This window comes from Mustela nigripes, chromosome 1 (assembly GCF_022355385.1).
Source record: "Mustela nigripes isolate SB6536 chromosome 1, MUSNIG.SB6536, whole genome shotgun sequence".
NCBI lineage: Eukaryota > Metazoa > Chordata > Mammalia > Carnivora > Mustelidae > Mustela > Mustela nigripes.
The window spans coordinates 267,656,147-267,678,548 of record NC_081557.1 but is presented as its reverse complement, the minus strand read 5'-3'; the positions used below and the strand labels follow the sequence as shown (position 1 = coordinate 267,678,548).

The 22,402-nt window shown below is 43.3% G+C and overlaps 1 protein-coding gene across 1 annotated transcript; it reads right to left on the bottom strand.

The window, feature by feature from the left end:
• Positions 1-838: 838 nt before the first annotated feature.
• Positions 839-21,721, bottom strand: FGF5 (fibroblast growth factor 5). The gene is made up of 3 exons (XM_059397256.1): positions 21,251-21,721; positions 13,428-13,531; positions 839-1,645 (listed from the first exon to the last, which is right to left on the bottom strand). The coding sequence occupies exons 1-3, from the start codon at positions 21,627-21,629 to the stop codon at positions 1,298-1,300; spliced, it is 831 nt and encodes a 276-aa protein (XP_059253239.1). The 5' UTR covers positions 21,630-21,721; the 3' UTR covers positions 839-1,297.
• Between the last annotated feature and the right edge of the window lie 681 nt (positions 21,722-22,402).

The window sequence follows — 22,402 nt, the reverse complement described above, 5'->3', positions numbered from 1 at the left end:
ATTTTCAATTACCAAGTTCCCAGCCCTGAATTTCCCACAGGGCATGGCCAGCTTTCTAAAAACCTACATCAGAAAGTATCTATTCTAGAGGGCCATCTATTCACTGGAATGGTTACCTTCAGGAGAGCAAACTCAAAGGGCGTTAGGCTGAGTAATAAGAATATTTTTGACAACGGCACTCGATGTGCATGACTGTTACACGATTCATCTCCTCTGGTCTCCATGTTCTTCTGCTAAGTGGGCTGCTCCCTGTGGCTCTGTACAGTGGCGATAGCAGAGGGTCATACAAGAGGTATTTTAAAGCGCTCTGGTTTCATGGTGTGTGCTTGGTGGACAGAATAAAATGTATTCCTCCAGCTGTTCAAGAATTAGGGCAGGAGGGGTAGATAGAAAGAGAAATGAAAGCAGAATGAGATCCTCGTAAATCCTGCAAACGTAGTGTACCCGGGCCTTGCATTCTCTTCCTTATCTCCAACTTATAACTCCATCCAAAAATCCTTATATTTTCTCCTTAGTCCCGGCCCACGATAGCCCAGCCACGTAAAGGGCAGGATGCCACATACTGCCACGAATTTACACACACGCACACACACACACACACATGCACACACACAGATCTAAGTTGAATCTTTGGTGCCGTTGAAGAGAACTGAAGCATTTTAAGACGAAGAACTAAACTTACATTATCTGAGGTATGGTAAAAATAATAATAATAATAATAAAAATTAAAAGTGCAATGAATAAGAAAAATGAAAAAATCCACATGTTACAAATGGGCTATAAACACATTTATATTCATAAACTGCATTCAAATGGTTATGCCATATTAATTAAAATAAAAAAGTAAGAAAATATGCTCAATGCAGAGGTACTTTAAAAAAAACCCAAAAAACAAAAACAAAAGTTAATAAAAATATTTCATCTGCATCAAAATATTCTTTGGAAACCAAAAATAAAAATGTATCATGTGTGTTCTTTCAGGTTGATCTGTAAAAGTCAGGAGAGTATGAAGTCCGCGCTCTTGAGCTTCCAGAACATACTGGGTACCACCAAGCACTGAGCAGAAGGCTTTCCCATCTTGGGCACTGAAGCCGTGGGCTCCCCACTTAGGACGAAGAATTCCGGCTCAGCTCCTCTCAGAAAACATCTTTGTTTCGGTGGCACTGAAACCCGTGACCTGACTTGGAGACAGTGCAGTTGAGCTGGAGCTGGACCCAATACTCTTCTTTCTCAGGTCATCAGCACAGCCCTGGAAGCGCCGAGGGAAGGCCTGGTTTCTCCAAGGCCAAGATGAAGGTTACCCGAAGCGGAACTTGAGTCTGTATTTCACGGTGTTGGGACTCTTCCGAGGGGCAGACACGGGCACCTTTGGCTTGACAGGACCTGGTGGCTTTTTCTTCTCGGGAACGGTGACCGTGAAAGAAAGTTCTGGCTGCTCTAGCTGCTTGAACCTGGGCAGGAAGTGAGTGGAGACGTGCTGGGGTTTGACCCTGGGGCTGCAGCCCCGCTTGGCCTTCCCTCTCTTGTTGAGGGCCACGTACCACTCGCGGCCCGCAGGCTCAGTTCTGTGGATCGCCGAAGCGTAGGTGTTGTAGCTGTTCTCCTGAAATCGCTCCCTGAACTTGCAGTCGTCTGTAAATTTGGCCTAGGGGGAGAAAAGAAGAAACTTAAGCAGTAATACTATTTTCAGCACGCAAGAAAACGAGGCCTCACGCTGTGAAGAAAACCGAGAATTCCGGAGGGAAGGCCTCCTCCTGCCTCCTTTCTTGGAAAGACCCATCGCTTCTTTTTAAAGGTTGCTTCAGACTACGACGTTTCATGTCTACCTCCCTACTTGATTCATCTTTGTAATGCTGATTCCAGTTTACTATGTTCTTGGGGAAATAATATCAATGCATATAAAAAGGATAACAGGAACTCTTAGTATATTGAAACTCTGTTCCGGTTTTTAAGCTACTTTGAGACTGGCAGTGAAAAAATTAACTTCTGAAATTTTAAGTCATTTTCCCCCCTCTTAAGCCATTAAGAAAATAAACAGAACTGAATTACTAAGGAACAATTGCCTGGTAAAACATGAATTCATGTTCAGAGAAATGGGGTCATATTATTCCTTTGAAACAAGGATACATTTTTCAATGTTATCAGTGTGATTCATGGTGCTGACAGAGGGGTAGCATATGGCCCTATTAATATTGCATGTGTTAGAGTTCTTCAGGAAAAAATATATCTTCACACAGTGATACAGGAGAGAATATTCGATGCCAAGAAGAAAAAATTACTTTTGGAGTCATTAGCAATACTTCATCCAGATCTCTCTCTCCCTCTGCAGACTCTGACACACACTGACATACACACACACTGTCTGCCCTTGAAATGTTCCCAGAATAGTGGAAAAAGCAGACAAGTGAGTGTCCATCATGGTGAGGTTGATAGCGGGACTTAATGATCACGGTCTGCAGAGGATACAAGAGGAAAGGATCCAGGAGGCTGGAGGTGGCCGGGCACAGGGCAGAGAAGTCTTCCTAGAAAAGATGACAGGTGAGGGGTGCCTGCGTGGCTCAGTGGGTTAAAGCCTCCGCCTTCGGCTCAGGTCATGATCTCAGGGTCCTGGGATCGAGCCCCGCATCGGGCTCTCTGCTCCGCAGGGAGCCTGCTTCCTCCTCTCTCTCTGCCTGTCTCTCTGCCTACTTGTGATCTCTCTGTCAAATAAATAAATAAAATCTTAAAAAAAAAAAAAAGAAAAGAAAAGATGACATTTGAGCTGAGTCTTCAAGCACAACAAGATATTAGTAATGCAGGTGACATGAGAAAGAGTTCTCAGAGGGGAAACAGTGTGTCCATAGGTCAGCAAGACACTACGGTAGGTAGCAACTTCCACAGGTAGTAGCGTAGTAATGTGGTGGAGGTAGTGATCCCACAGGATGTGGGTTAGGAGAAGAGGTCAGGCTGACACAGTTGGCCAGGGAGAGCTCTGAAGACGCATCCTATGCCTTGCCTGTCCTGCTGATGGTTTTCTGTTTACTGTGTACTTAGTGAAATAATACTAATACTTATAAAAATGACAGGAACTCTTAATATATTTAAATTCTGTTACTGTTTTTAAATTACTTTGAGATTTTCACTTAAACAATTCACTGCTAACAGAAGATTCTGTTGAGGAATTAAAGGAAAATAAAAGCATGAACACAAACAGATCTGCAATCAAATGTCACTGTTGCCCGTCGAGGGCAAGCTTTAGGCTCCTTATCCACAATCCTTATCCATAGGGCTATTGGGAGCACCAAAATATTTTTCCAGGGAAAAGATGGGTGGCTTTCCTCAAATGCAAAAGAGGCCCAAAGTCCCAAAGAATAAGGATTCCTATCCTAGACCAGACCACCAGGTTTCACAGGGGCGGGGAGCCCCATTATCTAGAGTTCCTCGGTTTGTGAGCACCAAATATGCTGATGTCTGTAGAGAAAAACACAAAATATATATGAGATATCCTTTTTATACCAGACCAAGAAGTACTATACTGGAATTAAGAGTTCTTTTCTTTTTTTTTCTTGCTTTTTCAAATAATGCCGTGCTCTTCTCTCAGCATCGAAAGTCAGAACACGGCAAGGCAGCCTCCGTAGATCTACTCTTGGTGGTCACATGAATTTTTTGGCTTGTGCAAAGTACTGACGATATTGGAAGACAGGTTTCAGGGTGTTTCCAACAGCTTCCAGCAGCACACCGACGTTCTGGATGACAGCCTGCCCAAGTTATTTACATTCAAGCATAGTTCAGTCAATAAGGCTCTTTATTTGAAGGCCAGGAAACTACAGGCGCTGGACGTGGGTGTTTTCAAGAACCACCACCTATGGCATTGCTCGCATCCTGACGTCCTACCGGCCTATGTCTAGGCCAAGGGCACTGTGCGGACATCTCTGTACAACAGGACGCACTTACTGTTCCTATTTTTTTTTATTAAAAAGACTTTCTTACAAGTCAATGTAGTTTTTGTTTTTTTTTTAATAGCTTGGCTTTTAAAAGGGCATAAATGCTGTCACATTTCATTTGATAATCCTAAAGTTTTATTTTAAAATAAAAGCTCTAGCCATCTGTAATGCTTTGGGCTGCGTAGAAGGATACGCATTTTAGAAAGGCATATGGGGCTTCATCAACGAGAGTAGCGGGTATATTTAGCCTGCCTCATATTTTTTTCTTCAAATGTGCTTGAAAACATTTTAAAAAATATATACATTATACCTTGACCTGACTTTACTCATGTTTGACAAAAATCCATTTTCCTGAAAAAGGATAGCAGTGATTGCTTTGTCCAATGTTGACTTTTTTTTTTAAGTGTACTGCAGTATTTAACCTTTCCTTTGCCGACACACACCGCACTGAATTAAACTTACAACAATCCCATCTTAGAGCCTTCATATGGGTGGAAGCCCCCCGATTCCACCCGCTCCAATCATTCTGTCTAAAACCTTCTTTCCCTCCTTAGGATTCATGTTCTTCAGCTCTTAAGAGGACAGAAGGCTCTTTGGGCTCTAGATTTTCCAAGGGTCACTGACTGTCACCAGAGGCAGAGGTGCCCAGAACCCGAGGACCCGCACACTGTGGGAAGCCCCACAGCCGTTCCGGCCCCCACACGGGAGCAGGAGTGAAGGCAGTCAGACTGTTTTGGCTTTCTCAATGGACTTCTAAATTCGTGTTTTGTCTGAAAAAGTCTTCCAGCTGCGATGGAACAGAACCATCTGAAACAAACTCATCAGTGATTCTTTCATCAGGAGATCTAGTTTCTTCTTGAGGAGCACGACTCCTGGCTTTGTTCAGAAATGACGGTGGCCCTAACCCTAACTTCTGTCCCTCATGTCACGCACGAACCGTTTATATGGCAGCGACTCAGTACGCAATACGGGTCTTAGCTACAGGTGTTCGAATATACGTATGCGTTTACCATCACACAGTTTCGGATGGTAAGTTAAATTAAAAACCAGGTGGTTTTTAATTTTTTAAATCTCCTTTGAATTATAAGAAGTCCTTTGGCAAAACACATATTTTTTCAATAATAGAACTACATTATTTTCCTAGATGAAGTGAAGTTGCCAGAAAGACGTTTTCTATAGTGCGGGTGTGAAGCACAGAGGGGAATGGGATTTCAGGGAAGCCACTGGACTCAGGACCCGCATGGCCGCACTGGGCTAGCACCATCGGCCATCGCAAAACCGAACACTAAAATGGTCCTAAAGTACCCATATCTTTGAAAAAATTCATTTTTATGGGTCTCCTCAAAAGATGCTTCCGGACTATGTATCACTTGTCAGGCACTCTGCTAGTTGCCACTTTTCCAATGAAAAACCAAACAGACACGGTCCTGTCCACGCTCTTTGTTGAATTAAATTAGGTGCTTTTCTCCTCAATTTCTCCCCTGATCTTGCAAGTGTAAAAACACGTTACATTCAACAAATCATAATTGTAAAATTAAAATGAAATGTTCGGCTAAATTTTTATGTAACTTGGTACAGTCCTGATGCAATTTAATATAGTCCTAATGGACAAAACAAATGAAACTTGAACAAATGAAGCTATTTTTTGCTTGTATAGCCTAATTCTTCAGAGGGAGAGAAAGAGTGCCATTAAGGAAAACAAGAAATTTTGGATTAGAAGGACCCTGCGCCTTGTTTTACTCATCTCTTCCCACAGTGAGAACACACAATGGATGTTTAGAAGAAAGGTCAAATTCAGTTCAAAGAAAGTAAAACTTTGATTAACTGGATATTTTAGAAAACACTAATTCTGCTTAATTGAAATCTGAGGGTCAAGTAAGCCAAACAGAAAATTCTTTCTGAAACATTATTTTTTAAAAGCTTTCTAAAACCTCTTAACATAGTTTCGTTCCTTCGTAAATCCCCTGGTGTGTATGATAGGGACGTCGCGGGAAACAAGCGGCTGTTCTCACTTCATGCCGCAGAAACACGCATGTAGCACGCAGAAAGGGAGGGGAAGAGTGACTCTGGACCTATGCCAGGATGATCCTTGCAGTTTGTGGGGTATTTAATCAATTTTAGTTCTTTTTTTTTTTTTTTAAAGATTGTATTTATTTATTTGATAGACAGAGATCACAGGCAGAGAGGCAGACGGCAGGGGTTGTGGGTGGGGGGAAACAGGCTCCCCGCTGAGCAGAGAGCCCCATGCGGGACTCGATCCCGGGACCCTGAGATCATGACCTGAGCCGAAAGCAGAGGCTTTAACCCACTGAGCCCCCCAGGTGCCCCTCAATTTTAGTTCTTTATTTTGCTTTGTTTTCTTTGATTTGTCTCCCTCTTTTGAAAAACCTTGTGAAGGAATAATTAACCAAATACAAATAATTAGAATGTTATTGTGGGCTACAGCCAATTCATATTATGAAATAATTAAGACATTATTACAGACTGTGATAAAACGATTATAAACCGAACTGTACTTTAAGCAGAGCTCCCTTACTGCTTGCATCCCTGCGTCGGGTTCCCTGTCTCCTGTTAGTGCTTCTCGGGTCCCACCCCTGTTCCCACTGATGGGGCTGCCCCGGCCAGGTGCCCTTAGCCTAGGCTGTCTTGTGTGGTTGTGCTGAATGTTCCCTGACCAAAGGCGCTCCACCTTGGGTGGTGATTAAAGGCTAAAAGGCAGACCTTGTTCCAACTGCTTCCACGCAGAGTACCCCAGCACAGGGCGGTATTCCCCCAAAGAGCCACGTTTTCCTCTTGACTACAAAGGTTTCCCAGAGTTCAGTTGCAGCCACACTATGCTATCTCCAGGGCATAGCCTGCTTCCTGCTTGGCACTGATCATCTGTCCATTCTATGTCTCTGTCCTTCATCCTGAGTGACCAAGGGAATATATAAGTGGGATTTAATAATAAACCAATGTGGGGTGCCTGGGTGGCTCAGTCGTTAAGCATCTGCCTTTGGCTCAGGTCATGGTCTTAGGGTCCTGGGATCTGCTCAGCAGGGAGCCTGCTTCCCCGCCACCAACCACCTGCCTTTCTGCCTACTTGTGATCTTTCTGTCAAATAAATAAATAAAAACTAAACCAAAAATATTAATAAACCAACCTGACATAATGTAATGAAGAAAAATGACCACCGGATTTCTCCCCCTCCCAATTTTACGAATTGACCTAAAATTATTCCGGGAGCCAGTTCAAAATGCAGATTCCCCAGGCCCTATCTGCAGAGGTCATGTTTTAGTAAGTGTAAGGTGAGACCCTGGAATTACGTCATTAACCAGCCTCCCGTGTTACGTGACGCAGGGGAGGTAAGAATTTTCTCTCTGATGCTCTTAATAACTCCAACGGCTGGCCTACTGAGGGCTCCTCTGTGCCGGGGAACGTACATCTCCTGGTTCTCCCTCACAGTAATCCCAAGACAAGCAGGATGCTGTGCTCTAATTCTCTGGTCCGAGAAGGAAAGAAAGCAATTCTGTGGAGCCCCATGTTTACCAAGCGCGGGGTTAGGCACCTGTGACTTCCAGCTCGCATCTCCCGGCGCCTCAGCTCAGCTCCTTCACACCACAAACCCAAGGGCATCTCCTAGACTTCCGTCTAGTCCTACCTGTCTGGAAGTTGCTCCGTGTTAAAATACTGATGAGAAACAATGCCATTCTCCACACCACTGGCGAAACAGAGCACCGTCCCCAGCTTTGGGCTGACGTGGAACTCTGGAGCTGGACGTCCACTCATCCCACCCAGATTTCCTCAGTAAAACAGGCTCTCTCGCTAGTTTCACATAGTGTGAATTTGAGGGAAAACTGGCATTTACTGCAAAGGCTGAGCCCTGAGCCCATTTTTGAGCCTGAACTAATGGACATTTAGTTTTACTATGTAAGTTGAAAGCCCTTAGAGGGCAAGGGGAGTTTCTAGTCCAATGCCTTTGGAGAGCTCAAGGTCTGGACGGGGAGAGTGGAGGGCTTAATAGGTTATTCTTTTTATGATGATGGTAACTATTGCTCAAGCCTCCATTCCCCCTTTCAGTAAACACGCCGAGCTCTCGGGGCTGCTGACTCCTCCTCACACTGCCCCCAGCGCAGGAAGTCCACTCCAGACTCCCACCCGGGGCCAGCCAGCTGGCACCTCCACAACCAGCAAAGGAAGACGCTCTAGGCTTTGCTCAGGGCTGATCAAGCACACATTCCATGCCTGTTTCGTAAACTCTGCAATTAGCTTTCCTTCCAAACATGATCCCCTAAAACCCTGAGAAACAAAAATAATTCTACCACATGCTTCTCTCTGGACCTTTAAAATAAGCTGAAATGTTTTTTCTCCAATAGACAACATACTATCTTGCATATTTTATGAAAAGGCTGAAAAAAAAAAAAACATGATAACCATCTTTTCCAGGATTTCCGTTTTCTTTAGGGAAAAAACAAGATGCAACAGGGCTCTAAAAGAATTATGAGATTATGATCGTAAGAAATGCTTGTCTCTTAAGAGCTTGAGCCTGAGAATTTTGTTTTCAAATTAAGTTCTTTGAAAAAAGGGAAACTCTGGAGATAAGGGGCTCCCGTGGACACAAAAAATCTGGACCTAAAGGAAAAAAGCATCAGTGATAAATAGGACTGAGGCTGGTCTAAATATCTGAAGGGTCACAGCTGCCTGACCCCGAAATCAGGAAGTCTTCTCCTGAGAGAGGAGACAGGATCATCACACAGCTGCCCCCGAGCAAATTAAGGAGATTCTTTCTTAAATTAAATGGTGGACACGGGGCACCTGAGTGGCTCTGTCGGTTAAGCCTCTGCCTTTGGCTCAGGTCATGATCCCAGGGTCCTGGGATGGAGCCTGCTTGGGGGTCCCTGCTCAACACGGAGTCTGCTTCTCCCTCTAACTCTCCCCGCTTCTCCTGCTAGTGTACCCGCATTCTCTCTCACTCTTAAATTGTAAAACGTCTTTAAAAAATAAATGCTGAATTTATCCCCCCCCCCACCCCAGGCACTATTCTAGATCTTTCATATGTATTATCTCATTTAAACTGCTCAACTATCACAATAGATGGTTACTTTAGTTTTCCTCCGTTTACAGCTGATAAAACCAAGGAAGGAAAAGATTAGATAAAAGAGTAGGTTTAATTTAACTAGAAGGACACAATCTAACTGTGTCGGTAACCCCCGCACTCAGGGTCTCTCACTCCTCCATCTGGACCCACCTCAGACAAACCCAGAAGGGCTCTCTGGGGGGATTTCGACAGAGATAAGGAAGCTGAGGAGAGAGCAGGAACAGAGTGAGGGAGGAACAGGAACAGAAAGCAGGCAGAGAGACAGAGACAGCAAGAGAAGCGAGCTCGTTTCCACAAGTACCTCAGCCTGGGATGAGTTGAGGAGGCGAGTGGAGTCCCAGCGAAGGCTCCGTCTGACTAACCCTCTCGGCTCTTGGGAGGCAGACATGGGCTCCCACCGCAGTGATTCCCAGCACACCTTGACAAGGGGAAGACCAGACGCCTTCATCCTTGCACGGAAGCTGAGAACACCTGCACAGTAGGAAGCGGGCTGCACTCGTGCTGGAACATTCTAGTGAAATGTTGTTTGAACTTCAGTCATCTCCGTGTGCACGTCTACGTGCACTCGTTCACCTGCATACTTGGCGCCAAGAGAAAATTTCTCTACCGAATTAACAAACTTAGCACAAGAAAAACATCAGCACAGGGGCCCCTGGGTGGCTCAGTGGGTTAAAGCCTCTGCCTTCAGCTCAGGTCATGATCCCAGGGTCCTGGGATCGAGCCCACATCGGGCTCTCTGCTCAGCAGGGAGACTGCTTCCTCCTCTCTCTGCCTACTTGTCATCTCTGTCAAATAAATAAATAAAATCTTGAAAGAAAGAAAGAAAGAAAAAAACATCAGCACAAATGTTGCCGCAGTGTGACCCATTCCGGGCTCTTTTTCCTGTCTGCCATCTTTGTGTCGCTGATACGGAAGCATTTTCTAAATGAAAAATTCTGAACAAAGCAGAGCTCACTCCTGCTTTGAAAATTCATCTTGAGAGGCATCCCCTATGCAACACAGCATCACACTGAGTGACCAGCAGGTGTGAAATTCTGTGGTAAGTTCTGCGAGGACCACATCCCCTCTGCTTCTTCTTCTTCTTCTTCTTCTTCTTCTTCTTCTTCTTCTTTTAAAGATTTTGTTTATTTATTTGACAGAGAGAGATCACAAGTAGGCAGAGAGGCAGGCAGAGAGAGAGGAGGAAGCAGACTCCCTGCTGAGCAGAGAGCCCGATGGGGGGATCGATCCCAGGACCCTGAGATCATGACCTGAGCCGAAGGCAGAGGCTTTAACCTACTGAGCCACCCAGGCGCCCCCCGCCCTGCTTCTCTAGACTTTAAGTTGAGTACTAGAGACACAGAAATAGATGGGGAAAAAGAATCCAAACAGAATTGGGGAAGGGGTGCAAAACACAAGCAAAATATTGTAAGGATGCACCATGCTATTTATTCTTTGTCATGTAATATGAAAATATTATTATTCCTATAAAACAATATGGGGAAAACAATGAAATTGTTTCCAAACAAAACTCAGCATCTTCTTTTAACTAGCTTTTACCTACAAAGCATTATAGCATTTATAGAAAAAGAGAGTTCTAGAAGGATGATTCTGGTTCAACCACGTGTTAACTTGGGAAAAGATTTAACATCTCTAAGATTGCTTCCTCCCCAAATCATGTAATGAGACAATGTGAGTGAAAGAGTTTTTAAAGAACTGTGCAAATACATTGTCTGTGCCTGCAACTCATTCTCAGTATTCTAATTGTTACTGTAAAAAATAAGTTGAAAATCTATAATTATTCATGAATATGTCTCAATACAATATGGGAATCACTTTCTCCAGAATTATATGAATGTTTTACATTTTGGGTTCACATTTACTTTATAGATAAAACCCTGAAAGTACTCTATTAATTTTAAATTTTTTTCCAGTTTTGTTGAGATATGATTGACATATAATATTATGTAAGTTTAAGGTGTGCAACATGATTTTCACATATATGCATATATACATAGCAAAATAATTATAAGTTTCTCTTTAAATGTCTCTGGGCAGTTATTAATTTAGAGCAGCTCACAAATTACACATTTAATCTTAAAATGTAAAGGTTTTTAACTTTTTCTGTGACAATGCAATTTTGTGCAAATCAAAACTAAATCAAATAATTATATCTAAAGTTACAAGAACAATTTTTCAATGTGTTTCACTAGAAGAAAACAGGAAAGAAACCATCTGGGCATAAAACTGATAATTGCTAAGATTAATACTATTTCTGAATTCAACTTCCTTAAAAATAAATCACTTTATAATTTAATTAGTTTTCCACCTAAAGAAAAAGTGCCAATAAGAGCTCAGATAAGAGAAAGTGGGCTTGGACCATTGATTTAAAAAGAATCCACATAATCGTAGGGCTTAGTTTTTCATCTACAGCTCCCCTCAAAGTCATCAGAATGACTTTTATATCAAAGAGCTTCGGTGAGTGACAGGAGCAAGACTTGCTTTGTACTGTTTAAAAGTCATTATTTCATGAAATAACTTGAGCCTGCCAAGATGAGAAAGAATAACAGATGCTGTTTTTGCATTATCTGCATTATTTCAGCCAGCCGTCCTCAGGCATTTGGGTCATATTTCTGGAAATTGGTTACTCGCATTTGACAGGGGAATAATCATGTAACCTCACCTTTTGGCGTGACCTTTCTAACTGGCACCCATTTGTAGTACTTTGAGTTCCGTGGCAATTATCCTTAAGCTGGCCCAAGTTTAGCTATTTTTTGCATGTACTAGAGCATAAATTGAACAATTTAAAAGTTAAGATGCTCACCCAAAACAAACCAGTATGAGAAAGTTTCTTTACACGCCCTGCACTTTATTAAGATGTTTAGATTCTGAAAGTGTTCCAATTATTTACAACCTTAAAGTAGACTGGGGGAAATTCCTGTGTTCAGACGAGTCTGATCACTGTGTTCAATATTCTGCATGTGGATTTTTAAAAATCAAATTTTTTTTAATAAAACGGGATGCCCTGCTTGTGCACACTGATGCAGAACTTTGCCCCTGTAAATAAATAATCAAAGACCGATTACTTTGTGAAAACTGTATTACAGCTTTCTCACCGCACAAGATGAAGTAGGTAAATCTTTTTATAATTCTTATAATCAGTGATTAAAGAGGTTAGCAAGGGTTTTTGTTTATCTCAATCATTCAGTATCTAGTATATTTAGATTACTGTATAATATTAGTATTTACTGAGCACTTACAATGTACCAAATGCTGTTTAAAAGTTTTAAATATATTATCTCATTTAATCTTCAAATAAGTATAGAGATCGCTTGAATTCTGCTACCCCCTTGTATTAACAAGTCACCTTTAGAAAAAGGAAAATTGAAATTTTTACACATTGAAACAAATGAAACTCTCAATGAATTTTTTAAAGATCTGTAAGTAAAAATGATAAATCACAAGTTTCAATTGATTACATTCTTAAATAAAAGTTTCTACCTACTTCAAAAACTAGAAAAGCAATATTTCTCCAATTCATTTAGTAAAAATTAGAGAGAATAAGAAGTAAAGGACTAACATTAAATAATAATTGCTTTATAAAAATGATATAATGTGACAAATCTTAGTACACTACAGAAAAAGCATAAATCACTTTTAAGTGCTGTACATAGGGACTAAACAAAGTAAATCAAATCTGTGAGTAGAAAAACCAAGCTAGACATATGTTATTATCTTTACAATGTTTTAATGCTTCCCAAGTAGTGAGTATTTTCAGAAAAAAAACATAGAAATCTATAATTTATAAATTGATTACAAAATATATAAGTAGCTTGAGAAACTTTTTCAGTGCAAAATTAGTCTTCATAATTTTAACTATTGTTTTTGATGCAACAAAATTACAAAATGAGAGTCCGCAAATGGAGAAATTGAATTTCTCTAAGCATGATCAAAATCGTCTCATTATTGATTCCTCTCCACACTTAATGATGTGAAAATATGTTATATTACTTAGACCTAATTTCTGACATCATGAATAGCTTATAAAATTGAATAAGAGCCTGATCTAGTAAATATGCACACACAATCACCACAAATAGGTACATTTTAGTTGTTATATAATATTATCACTTCCATAATATTTCTCTTCAGTTGGACAAATTTTAAGAAATAAATAGTAGCGATCACTTTGAGAGTGGTGCTATTTTGAAATACATTCATCCTTAAAAATTTTTTGTGAACTCTGTATTATCTTTTCAAGTGACTAAAATATAAAAATGATTACTTATAAGAACATCTTGGTTAAATGTACATATAATTTAAAAAATAAAAACATTATGTCCTCTGAGCAAATTGTTCCTCTACCAATGTGGGAAATTACTCTGTTCCATTCTACAAATGTAGAAACTCCGTAACACCTTTAACAAGTATAAAGTGGTTCTACTTACACTTGCGTGGAGTTTTCCTTTTTTTGACATCGCTAAAAATTTGTTGCTGAAAACTCCTCGTATTCCTACAATCCCCTGAGACACAGCAAATATTTCCAAAATACCTAGGATGACAGAAATCCCAAAATAAAACACACACTCCTCTATATATCATTGAGTAGAATTCAATTTCTACATCGATTCTTTTCATTCTTTATAGCTGTGATTTTAAAAAAAAAAACAGTATTTAACATCCATATCTTCCATGATATTCATTATGTTAAAAAAGAAAAGTCTAGCATGCAAGTGTTCACTTAAAATAGCAATTTTTAATATTCAAAAGCTTAGTTCTGGTTCATTAATAATTCCTTTTTTTTCCTTACAAATAGGTCACTTTTAGTAAACAGTGTTTACCCATAAAATCTCGTCAATCTTAATCTTAAATTTTTTCAAACTAATTCTCATCCATTGTTTTCTATCAGAGAAAATACACTGCTTTTAATATTAAATCTCATAAAGTCTGGCCCAAGACTGATATAAACACTGAAAGCCAGAGACAAATTCTTCTTATTTACATGAAATAAATCCCTCTCCTCAAATTATAATAACTATACAAATCAATATGTACCATATTCAATCATTCAGAGAGTAGTTCATTTAAAGACTACACATAAAAAGATGTTGAAAGCATTATAAATAATTTGGGATTATTGGCTCAATGAGTGTTAAGGCATTATGGTTTGGGACATCCTGCATTTTAAACGGTTTTTCTGGCAAAAAATTTAATGAGGTATTTTATTACATTACTGTTTATATTTAGTATTTCATAGTTAGCATTATCAAGTCCATGTTCCTCTGTCTCCTATAATAATTTGGAAGTCCACATCAACTGTGTCAAGAGAATCACATACCACAGCTCACACAGTATTTTAAGATGAAATTCATAGTCTGTATATAATTAGAATTCCTGTCTGTTTATCATAAACTCATATATAATTTATATGAACTTGAGAAAAGCATAGTGCTTTTTTGTTAACTGCCCACCTCAAATTGCCAAAAAATTGGTAGGGGAGGACACAATCTTATAGTTCGCTAGAGCTAAGAAGGGACCTAGCCCAGGAAGAAAGAAAGGAGCGAAGAAAGGATAGGAGAAGGGAAGAAAATCTCAACCTTTTGACCTAAATTATTCTAAATACACATACTAAGAAGATATCTCAATAATATTCTGCTGAATAGAGAAAGTCACCGGAAGTTTTGAAAAACAGTAGCCTCCACCTGCAGTATTCGAAATACATATAAAATTAGTCAATTTACCAAAAAGGCAGTATTGTGGATACACATATATATGACATATAGAAATACATCTATATAAATGCCTTCATTAGGCACGTTTCTGCACAATGTGAGTTAGTACCTATAATTGTAGCAAATATTGCTGCTTATTTCTTCAACTTGATTTCTTAAAAACACTTGATCAGAAAGTTCATGGGGGGGAAGGGGTAGCCGAACTATTGTCTTTGTTATAAGCATATTTAGTCCAGAGTAAGCAAAACACTTCCGGGAAACTGCCACTAACCCTTTATTAGTGGATATTTCTTGAAAACAAAACAACCAAAAAACCACTTGAAGGGACTACTTTCACTTTTAAGAAGAAACTCCTAAATAAACTGTCACTCATTAATTACTTTCTTCCAAACATTTTCAAGATGCTCTCTTCGATAGGTTTTGCTGTACAAATTATTTGACTGACGCACACCCAAGGATTTAGACGCATTACCATTTTATCACATAGTGACGAAGCACACAGAATGCTTTGTAAGGTTAGATACAAAATACGATGTAATACATTGTGATGATGTTAGTAATAAAGCTTTAATAGAACATGATACAAAGTTGCATTTCTATCACACAGAATATTAAAAACAGCTTAAGGATTTTAGATATTTGGAAGATGGGGGAAATGTTGTGAATGTTGCTTAAATGTGTTAACAAATGAGACACCAAAACATGAGAAATTGGCTACGTGTCGAGCAAGAGAAACAAAAGGGACAATATGGATTGGTAAAAAGGAGAGTTAGTTGGATGTTTTCTCCCAATTTACTTATGGTTCTACATTGTTAGTGTTTTTACTCATTCTTTGGAAAATTACTTGGTTTTGTAAATACAAACCTGTGTTTTAATGAAAAAAATACATGGTAGAGTAAGTGATAGAATTCTTATTGAATGTATCCATTTACAGGCTAACATTTCAGAGGTCAAGACAAAGTCTCCGTAAGTATTTGTTTAAAGCTTTGACTATGTAAACTATAGCTTCTGACAAGTAATGTATTCTATTTTGAGAAAAACCCACTTTGAGTCACTTGTTTCCTAACACACTTTATGTACATTCTGTATGTATATACTATGTAAAATTTGCAGCATAACAAATTACACTGGGAAGATGAAATAATATGTGTAAAGGGTTATTATTTTATTATATATACTGCTTGGTTTCTTTTGTTGCAAGTACCAGTGTAAAAATGATATATTGCCTGGGAATGAATGGATTTTATAATTTTTTATTTTTTTAAAATAATTTCATTTATTTATTTGACAGTCAGGGATCACAAGTAGGCAGAGAGGCAGGCAGAGAGAGAGAGAGGAAGGAAAGCAGGCTCCCTGCTGAGCAGAGAGTCCGATGTGTGGCTTGATTCCAGGACCCTGAGATCATGACCTGAGCTGAAGGCAGAGGCTTTAACCCACTGAGCCACCCAGGCACCTCTGGATTTTGTAATTAAAAAAAAATTATATTTAATTGAAAGCTTAAAATATACTTTTGCATATATTCTATTTAAAATTATGAAGAACAAAGGAAAGATAAAGATGAGTTCAGATGAAATAATTATTTTTTCACATAGGTAACTTTGGTATGATCTTCTAAATCTTAATGTAATTATGATGTAATATTGAGAACGGTATTAAGATCATAATTTCCAACGTAATTTCAACAGTAATTTCACAAGATCTTTTTTGTGAGAATGTTGGAGCAAATTCTGCAGTTCAACTCCCTGACCCCACCTCCAAGACATCACACAATTATTGATTTTACTATACCAAATCTCAGGAAGGCACTAAAGAATTCTATATAATATTTTAAACCCTCATACATTAAATCACACATATATAAATCCCAGAAAGCATTTCTCTAAAACTAAATTTTTCTCAACTTCAGTAGTTTCCTGACTCTTTTTAGAGTCAGTAATAATAAATTTTATGAGAATTTACAATTCCCATTATGGATGCCAAGCTGGTATCCGTAAGCAAAATTGTGGAAGGCCAAGTATATCTCATAGATCAGATAGTCAATGAATGTTCACTAAGCTGAATTTGACCTTCTCACAACCTCTGTTTCCTTTTTCAGGATACCCCAAGTGCACACACGTATGGACACACATTTTACTCTCCTTCAATTCTGGCCTTCTGCTTGGGGAGTCAGGCAGGGTGATTACTTCCCATTAGAGTGCTAGTGACAATGTGTTATCTTTCTTAGGGTGTTAACGTGTAAGAAAATCAAAAGAAAAAAGCAGTGCGTAATAGAAAAACACTATTTTCTCTTGGTGGAATTTGAGGGTTGGCATCTAGATTGAAGGAGGCAAGAACTTCTCCACACACTGTCTAATCCACTACTTACAAGCATAGACATGCATTACAAAGTCAATTTATTTCAGTAAGAGAATATATGTCTAGATTTTTTTAACCTTTGTTCTCTCCAGATTTTTTTTTTTAATACAGCAGGACTCTATTAATGAAGGCTGATAAAATCATGTAAACTCTTCCCTTTTCTCTTTTTTACTGAATGGCATACAAGACACAGATATCTGTATTCAGAAGCTTTCAACAGCTCATCTGAAAATCCTCAAAGAAAATAATTCAAAACTGAAGTTTCTCTACTTGCATTCACACAGCAACAGATATGCTGTGCCATTATCAAATCCGAGTCTTGAAATACCCAACTTAGCAGTTTTCAGTGATTAAATTAGTAAAAGATCTTTCACTTGAGTTTTTCTGCTCAGGAGATATAGCTATAGATTTAGCTAGGCTTGGGGGACTACTTAAAAGGTTGACTCTACATGACCCCAAAATTGATAGTGAATTTAGATTTTCAAAAATTAATAAAACCAAGGGTTCGGTTCAGTCAGAATATATGATTGGAATTTTCATATTTTATGTGAACACTTTGGCTTTGTGCAACCATAGTCTTCAACTTTAGCTGCCTGAATTGATAATTACTTGACTGCCTGTTCGTCAATGGCCCAACATAAGTAAACAGAAGCATTGAAGCTGAACTTGGAAGTGTATAAATTAAAGCAAAACCTTTGTTTCTATTCAATAGAGGAATTTTATCATTTGCCTTGTCCTGTCCATCTTTCTTAATCCTTCCCTAGTATTTCTTCATACTACGAGCATGAAGAATGAGCTTATTTTTCTGTCTCCAAAACTTAGAATAACTACTGTGTAAGAGAAGCTAACAATATATTAAGTGGTATGCCTTAACTAAATAAATTGTGTTTCCAAATCTATGGTCAGAGTATACTTCTGATGGTAAAGCTAGAAAATATTCACAGTTTTCAGAAATGTTAGTATCAAATGATAGTTATATGCATCTCTTCTGACAAACATTACAGAAAATTATTGAGTTTAAAAGAACCTGTTAGAAGGCAGTTTGATTAAAAAAAGAAGAAGGCAGCTCGGTGGCAAGGTTTTGACTCTTTCCTGAAGTAGCATGTATTATGCTGTAACCAAAGGAATGTGAGTTTTCCTCATTGCTAACTCACAGACCGTAACATGAGATCATAAGGTAAAGCTCTGGTGTGTCCTCTGTGGCCCTCTCTGGTCCCAGCTCTGTGTCTCCTGTGAGACTTAAACAACAAAGGTTTCCTTATGTACTCTACACAACAGCCCATGACCGATGCCTTAGTTCTATGTACGTGTCGGGAAACCGTCAAATGTTGCTTTCAAAGAGGTGTATGACCACAATTAGCAGGTTTCTGTCTCTCTTTTACAGCTCTTTCGGGCAGAGGCTTATCTTAAATTTTCAAAGTACATGCTTTCCCACTCAACATGACATATTTCATAAATTCTCCATCCAGCAGTGGTAGCGAAATCATAGTTAGTAGTATTGGACACCAGACATCACAAAGCAGAAAACCACCAGGACTTAAATATTCAAGTTATGGTTTTCTCTGTGAGAAAAATCTATGGAAGGCAAAAATAAACTAAAAAAATCCCCCAACCCCCAGAAGTAATCAAAATATTAAGGCTAATGATGTAGGCAGCCTTTTAAGGACGCACACATGAATGAGTGAGGGAATGAATGATGGTGGCCATCTGAAAGACAGACCACACCGGAAAGGCTATTCTAAACAGGAATGAATGGGGGAACCTGTTAAATTAAGGAAGTTTTATTTGAGTGATTTTGAGTGAACATCAGCTGTTCCTTTCTAGGTATCTTTTTAAAGTGGATTTTAAAACAAAATGTACCTTGGGGCACCTGGGTGGCTCAGTGGGTTAAAGCCTCTGCCTTCACCTAGGGTCTTGATCCTGGAGTCCCAGGATCCAGACTGGCGTTGGGCTCTCTGCTCAGCGGGGAGCCTGCTTTCCTTCCTCTCTCTCTGCCTGCCTCTCTGCCTACTTGTGATCTGTGTCTGTCAAATAAATAAAATCTTTAAAAACTAATAATAAAATAAAATAAAATATACCTTGTTAATAGCAATATCGGTCAACGCCTCCTTTAGGTGAATGTATTCTTTGCTGAACTGCTCTCATGTTCCTTCCTGTGCTTTTCTAGAACCTCTCTTCTGGCAAGGCCTAAGTTGCAAAAATCTGTCTTTTCCAAGAGAGGAGGGTGAGTATATGGGGAAGGAGTTTGGATTTCAGAGACCACTAGTACATCCAAACCCACCCTAGAGACGTGCCCCCCACCCCAGATCCAACCAGCAGCCTGTTAAATGCTAACTTTGGGTCCTCCCTTGGGAACACAGAAGTTCTCTTGTGCTGGTGCTGATTTCCTGGATAAACTACAAGAACAAAACAGGAAAAGTTTTCCTGTAAAAGAAAGGTGGAAAGATCAGAAGTGGGAAGTTGGGTGGGGGGGAATGAGAAACACAAGTGGAAATACTGAAGTACATGGCGACTCTCGCTGCCCCTGGAATCTTGTGAAGGTCCCCTTCGCCCTAACACACCTGCCCTTTATGACCCAAGATGGTGAGTTGTTTGATAAGGGTGCGGAGAACCTTAAAACATAGAAACAGCCTCCTCCACGGAGCGCGTGGGAGGACCCGGGGCTCGCGGGGGCACATTCGGAAGAGCGCGCTCTGGTTCGGGGCTCCAGGGCCCCGAAACACCGCACCGCGGCCCGCTGGAGCTGCACCGCTCAGCTCGCAGGAGTCGGGGCAGGGGCGGGTGTGGACGCGCGCACCGCCAGGTCTTCCGCACCCTGCCTCCGAACCCCGAACCCCGGGGGGAGCCGCGCCCGCCCGCCCCCCCCCCCCCCCCGACGTGCACACCTCCAGCCCCGCTGGGCAGGCGGCAGCCAGATTGCCAGCCCCGCCGAGGCGCCCGCGCTCCTCCCGGGGTTAGAGAAGCTCAGTGGCCCGTGGGGTCGCGCACACCTGGGAGCTCGCTCCCGGGCTGACACTCGACGGCCAGGGGACCGGACGCCGCGCAGCCTTCTGGCCACGCTCCCGCTCCTCCTGGGCATCTCGCAGGCCCCGGCTGTGGGTCTGTCTGTTGGGTTAACCCCTGCCGGATGAGCGATCTGGCCCTTCCGAGGAGAAGCCTCGGAGCCCCCCCCCCCCCCCGGTCTCGTGCACATCCCGAGTCTCGTGTCTCCCGCAGCTCTGGAGGCAGCGAGAGGAACCCGAGGAGCAGCGGTGACCCGCGGAAACGCCCGCGCGCGGAAGGCACGAGGGAAGGGGGGAGATGCAGCTAGAGAGAGACCTCAGAAAGAAAATGTCAAACTTGGCTTCAACAAAAACAAAAACAAAACAACTTACACACTGTGCACCTGTAAGGAATTGAACCTCCTCTGAGTTTCTTCCAAAATAAAGAACTTTTCCTTAACCGTCCTGGGGAACCAAAGGCTGGCCACTTCCTCACAAGGCGCTGTCACGGTCTCAACGCACTGAACGTTGCTAAACGCAACTTTGAAGTCAGTCACGCCAGCGCCCACCACTGTCTTTCTCTAAACGTGTCCAGCTTCCCAGACGCCTGTCCTCTTCCCGGCAGGGGCTGTCTGGTCTCCCCCGGATACCGCGCACAGGGTGTGTGTGTGTAGCGTGCAGGTGTGCAGGCCGCGGGCATAAACCGGACGCAGGTGTGTGTAGTGCCTACTGCTCTGGGCTTCCTGGTGGCCGCTGGAGGGGCGGCCTGTGAATCTGATTCTTCTAAGAAAAGTAACTGGTCAGTTTGGGGCCAGGAGAAGGATGCACTTCGACGCCTCTTGAAGAATGCTGGCCCGGCCGCAGAAGCGGGAGGTAACAGAAACCCAAGGAGCAGAAGGACTTGTTTTTCCCCGGGCACAGGCTGCGGCTCCTCCGGGACCCGCAAGCGGGAAACGGGGGGCCCGTCCGGAGCGCCCGGCCGCCGGCGCCGCAGGGATCGCCATTTCTCTCACCCCGAGAGGGGCGCGCGAGCGCGGCCGCAGGGACGCATCCGCTCCCGAGCCGCCGGCCGCCCCGGGGCCGCCCGGTCCCGCAGCCCGCGTTCCCGAAGGTGCCCCCGCGGGCCGGGGCACAGCCGCGGCCCCGCCCGAGTCCCCCGCCGCCCGCTCGGGACGCGCGTGGCCGGGCGAGGGAGCAACTTACTTAACATGTTGGCTTCATGGGAGCCGTTGACTTTGCCATCCGGGTAGATCTGCAGATGGAAGCCGATGCCCACTCTGCAGTACAGGCTGCCGGTCCGGCGCCCCGAGGGGCTCCACTGGAAGCTGCTCTGCTCCGAGCCGCCGCCTCGGTTGCCCGGAGAAGCGCCGGGGGAGGCGGAGGCGGAGGCGGAGGCGGAGGCGGAGGCGGAGGCGGAGGACGTCGTGCCCCTGCCGCTCCGGCTGCTGCGGGCGCCTCCCGGGCTCCGACCGGTGGCAGCGGGTCCGGGGTGCCCTTTGGCGGCGACGTGCTTCTCCCCGCGAGCCCAGGCGCTGAGGACGAGGTGGCTGAGGAAGAGGAGGAGGAGGAAGGACAAGCTCATTCTTCCAGCCGCCGGGTGTCTACGCGCATCTTGCAGGGCTGCTTCTGGGCTCCGTGGCCCCCGCGCGGCTGCGAGCCTCTGGCGCTGCCCCCGTCGCCGCCCCGGGTGGACATAGCCTCGGGGACGAGGGGGAGGGAGGGACAGAGGCCCCTCGAGCGGATCCCGCGCCGCCGCGGGGATATTTATAACGCCGGTGATCTCACTGCGCGGCGCCCGCCCGCCAAGCCTCCCCTCGCCCGCCGCTTTGCGCGCTCTCCGGCCGGGGCGGGCAGGGAGCCTCGCGGCCCCGGGGGCGGGGGTGTGCAGGAGGGAGGAGGTGCGAGACGGCGCGTGGGAGGGGAAGCCGGGAGGAGAGGAGCTGCGCCCCGACGCTGGGCACGCGCAGACCGGGGCCACGCACCCCAGCGGCTCTCACGCGCCGCCGGCCCCCCTCGCCCGGAGCCGGTGCTGCGCGGCGTTCGGCTGCGCGCGGGCGTCTGAGTCCTCCGGGGGCCGCAACCGAGGGGGGGGGGGGGGGAGTGGTCTAAGCGTGGAAGGGGGTTCGCGTCCTCGCCCACCTCCGCCGCACGCCTGCGCCCCAGCAGCGCACTCTTGGCCACCCGGACCCAGTTTCCAGGCTCCCTGCCCGCCCGCCCGCACAGCCCCGGTGCTGGGAAGCCCCGGGGAGCCGAGTCCGGCCGAGAGCCTCCCGGCGCTGCCCAGGGCGCGCAGCGGGAAACCACGCGGGGATTCGCAGCCCAACTTGGGAAGCCTCCGGGCCGCGCGGCAGGAGG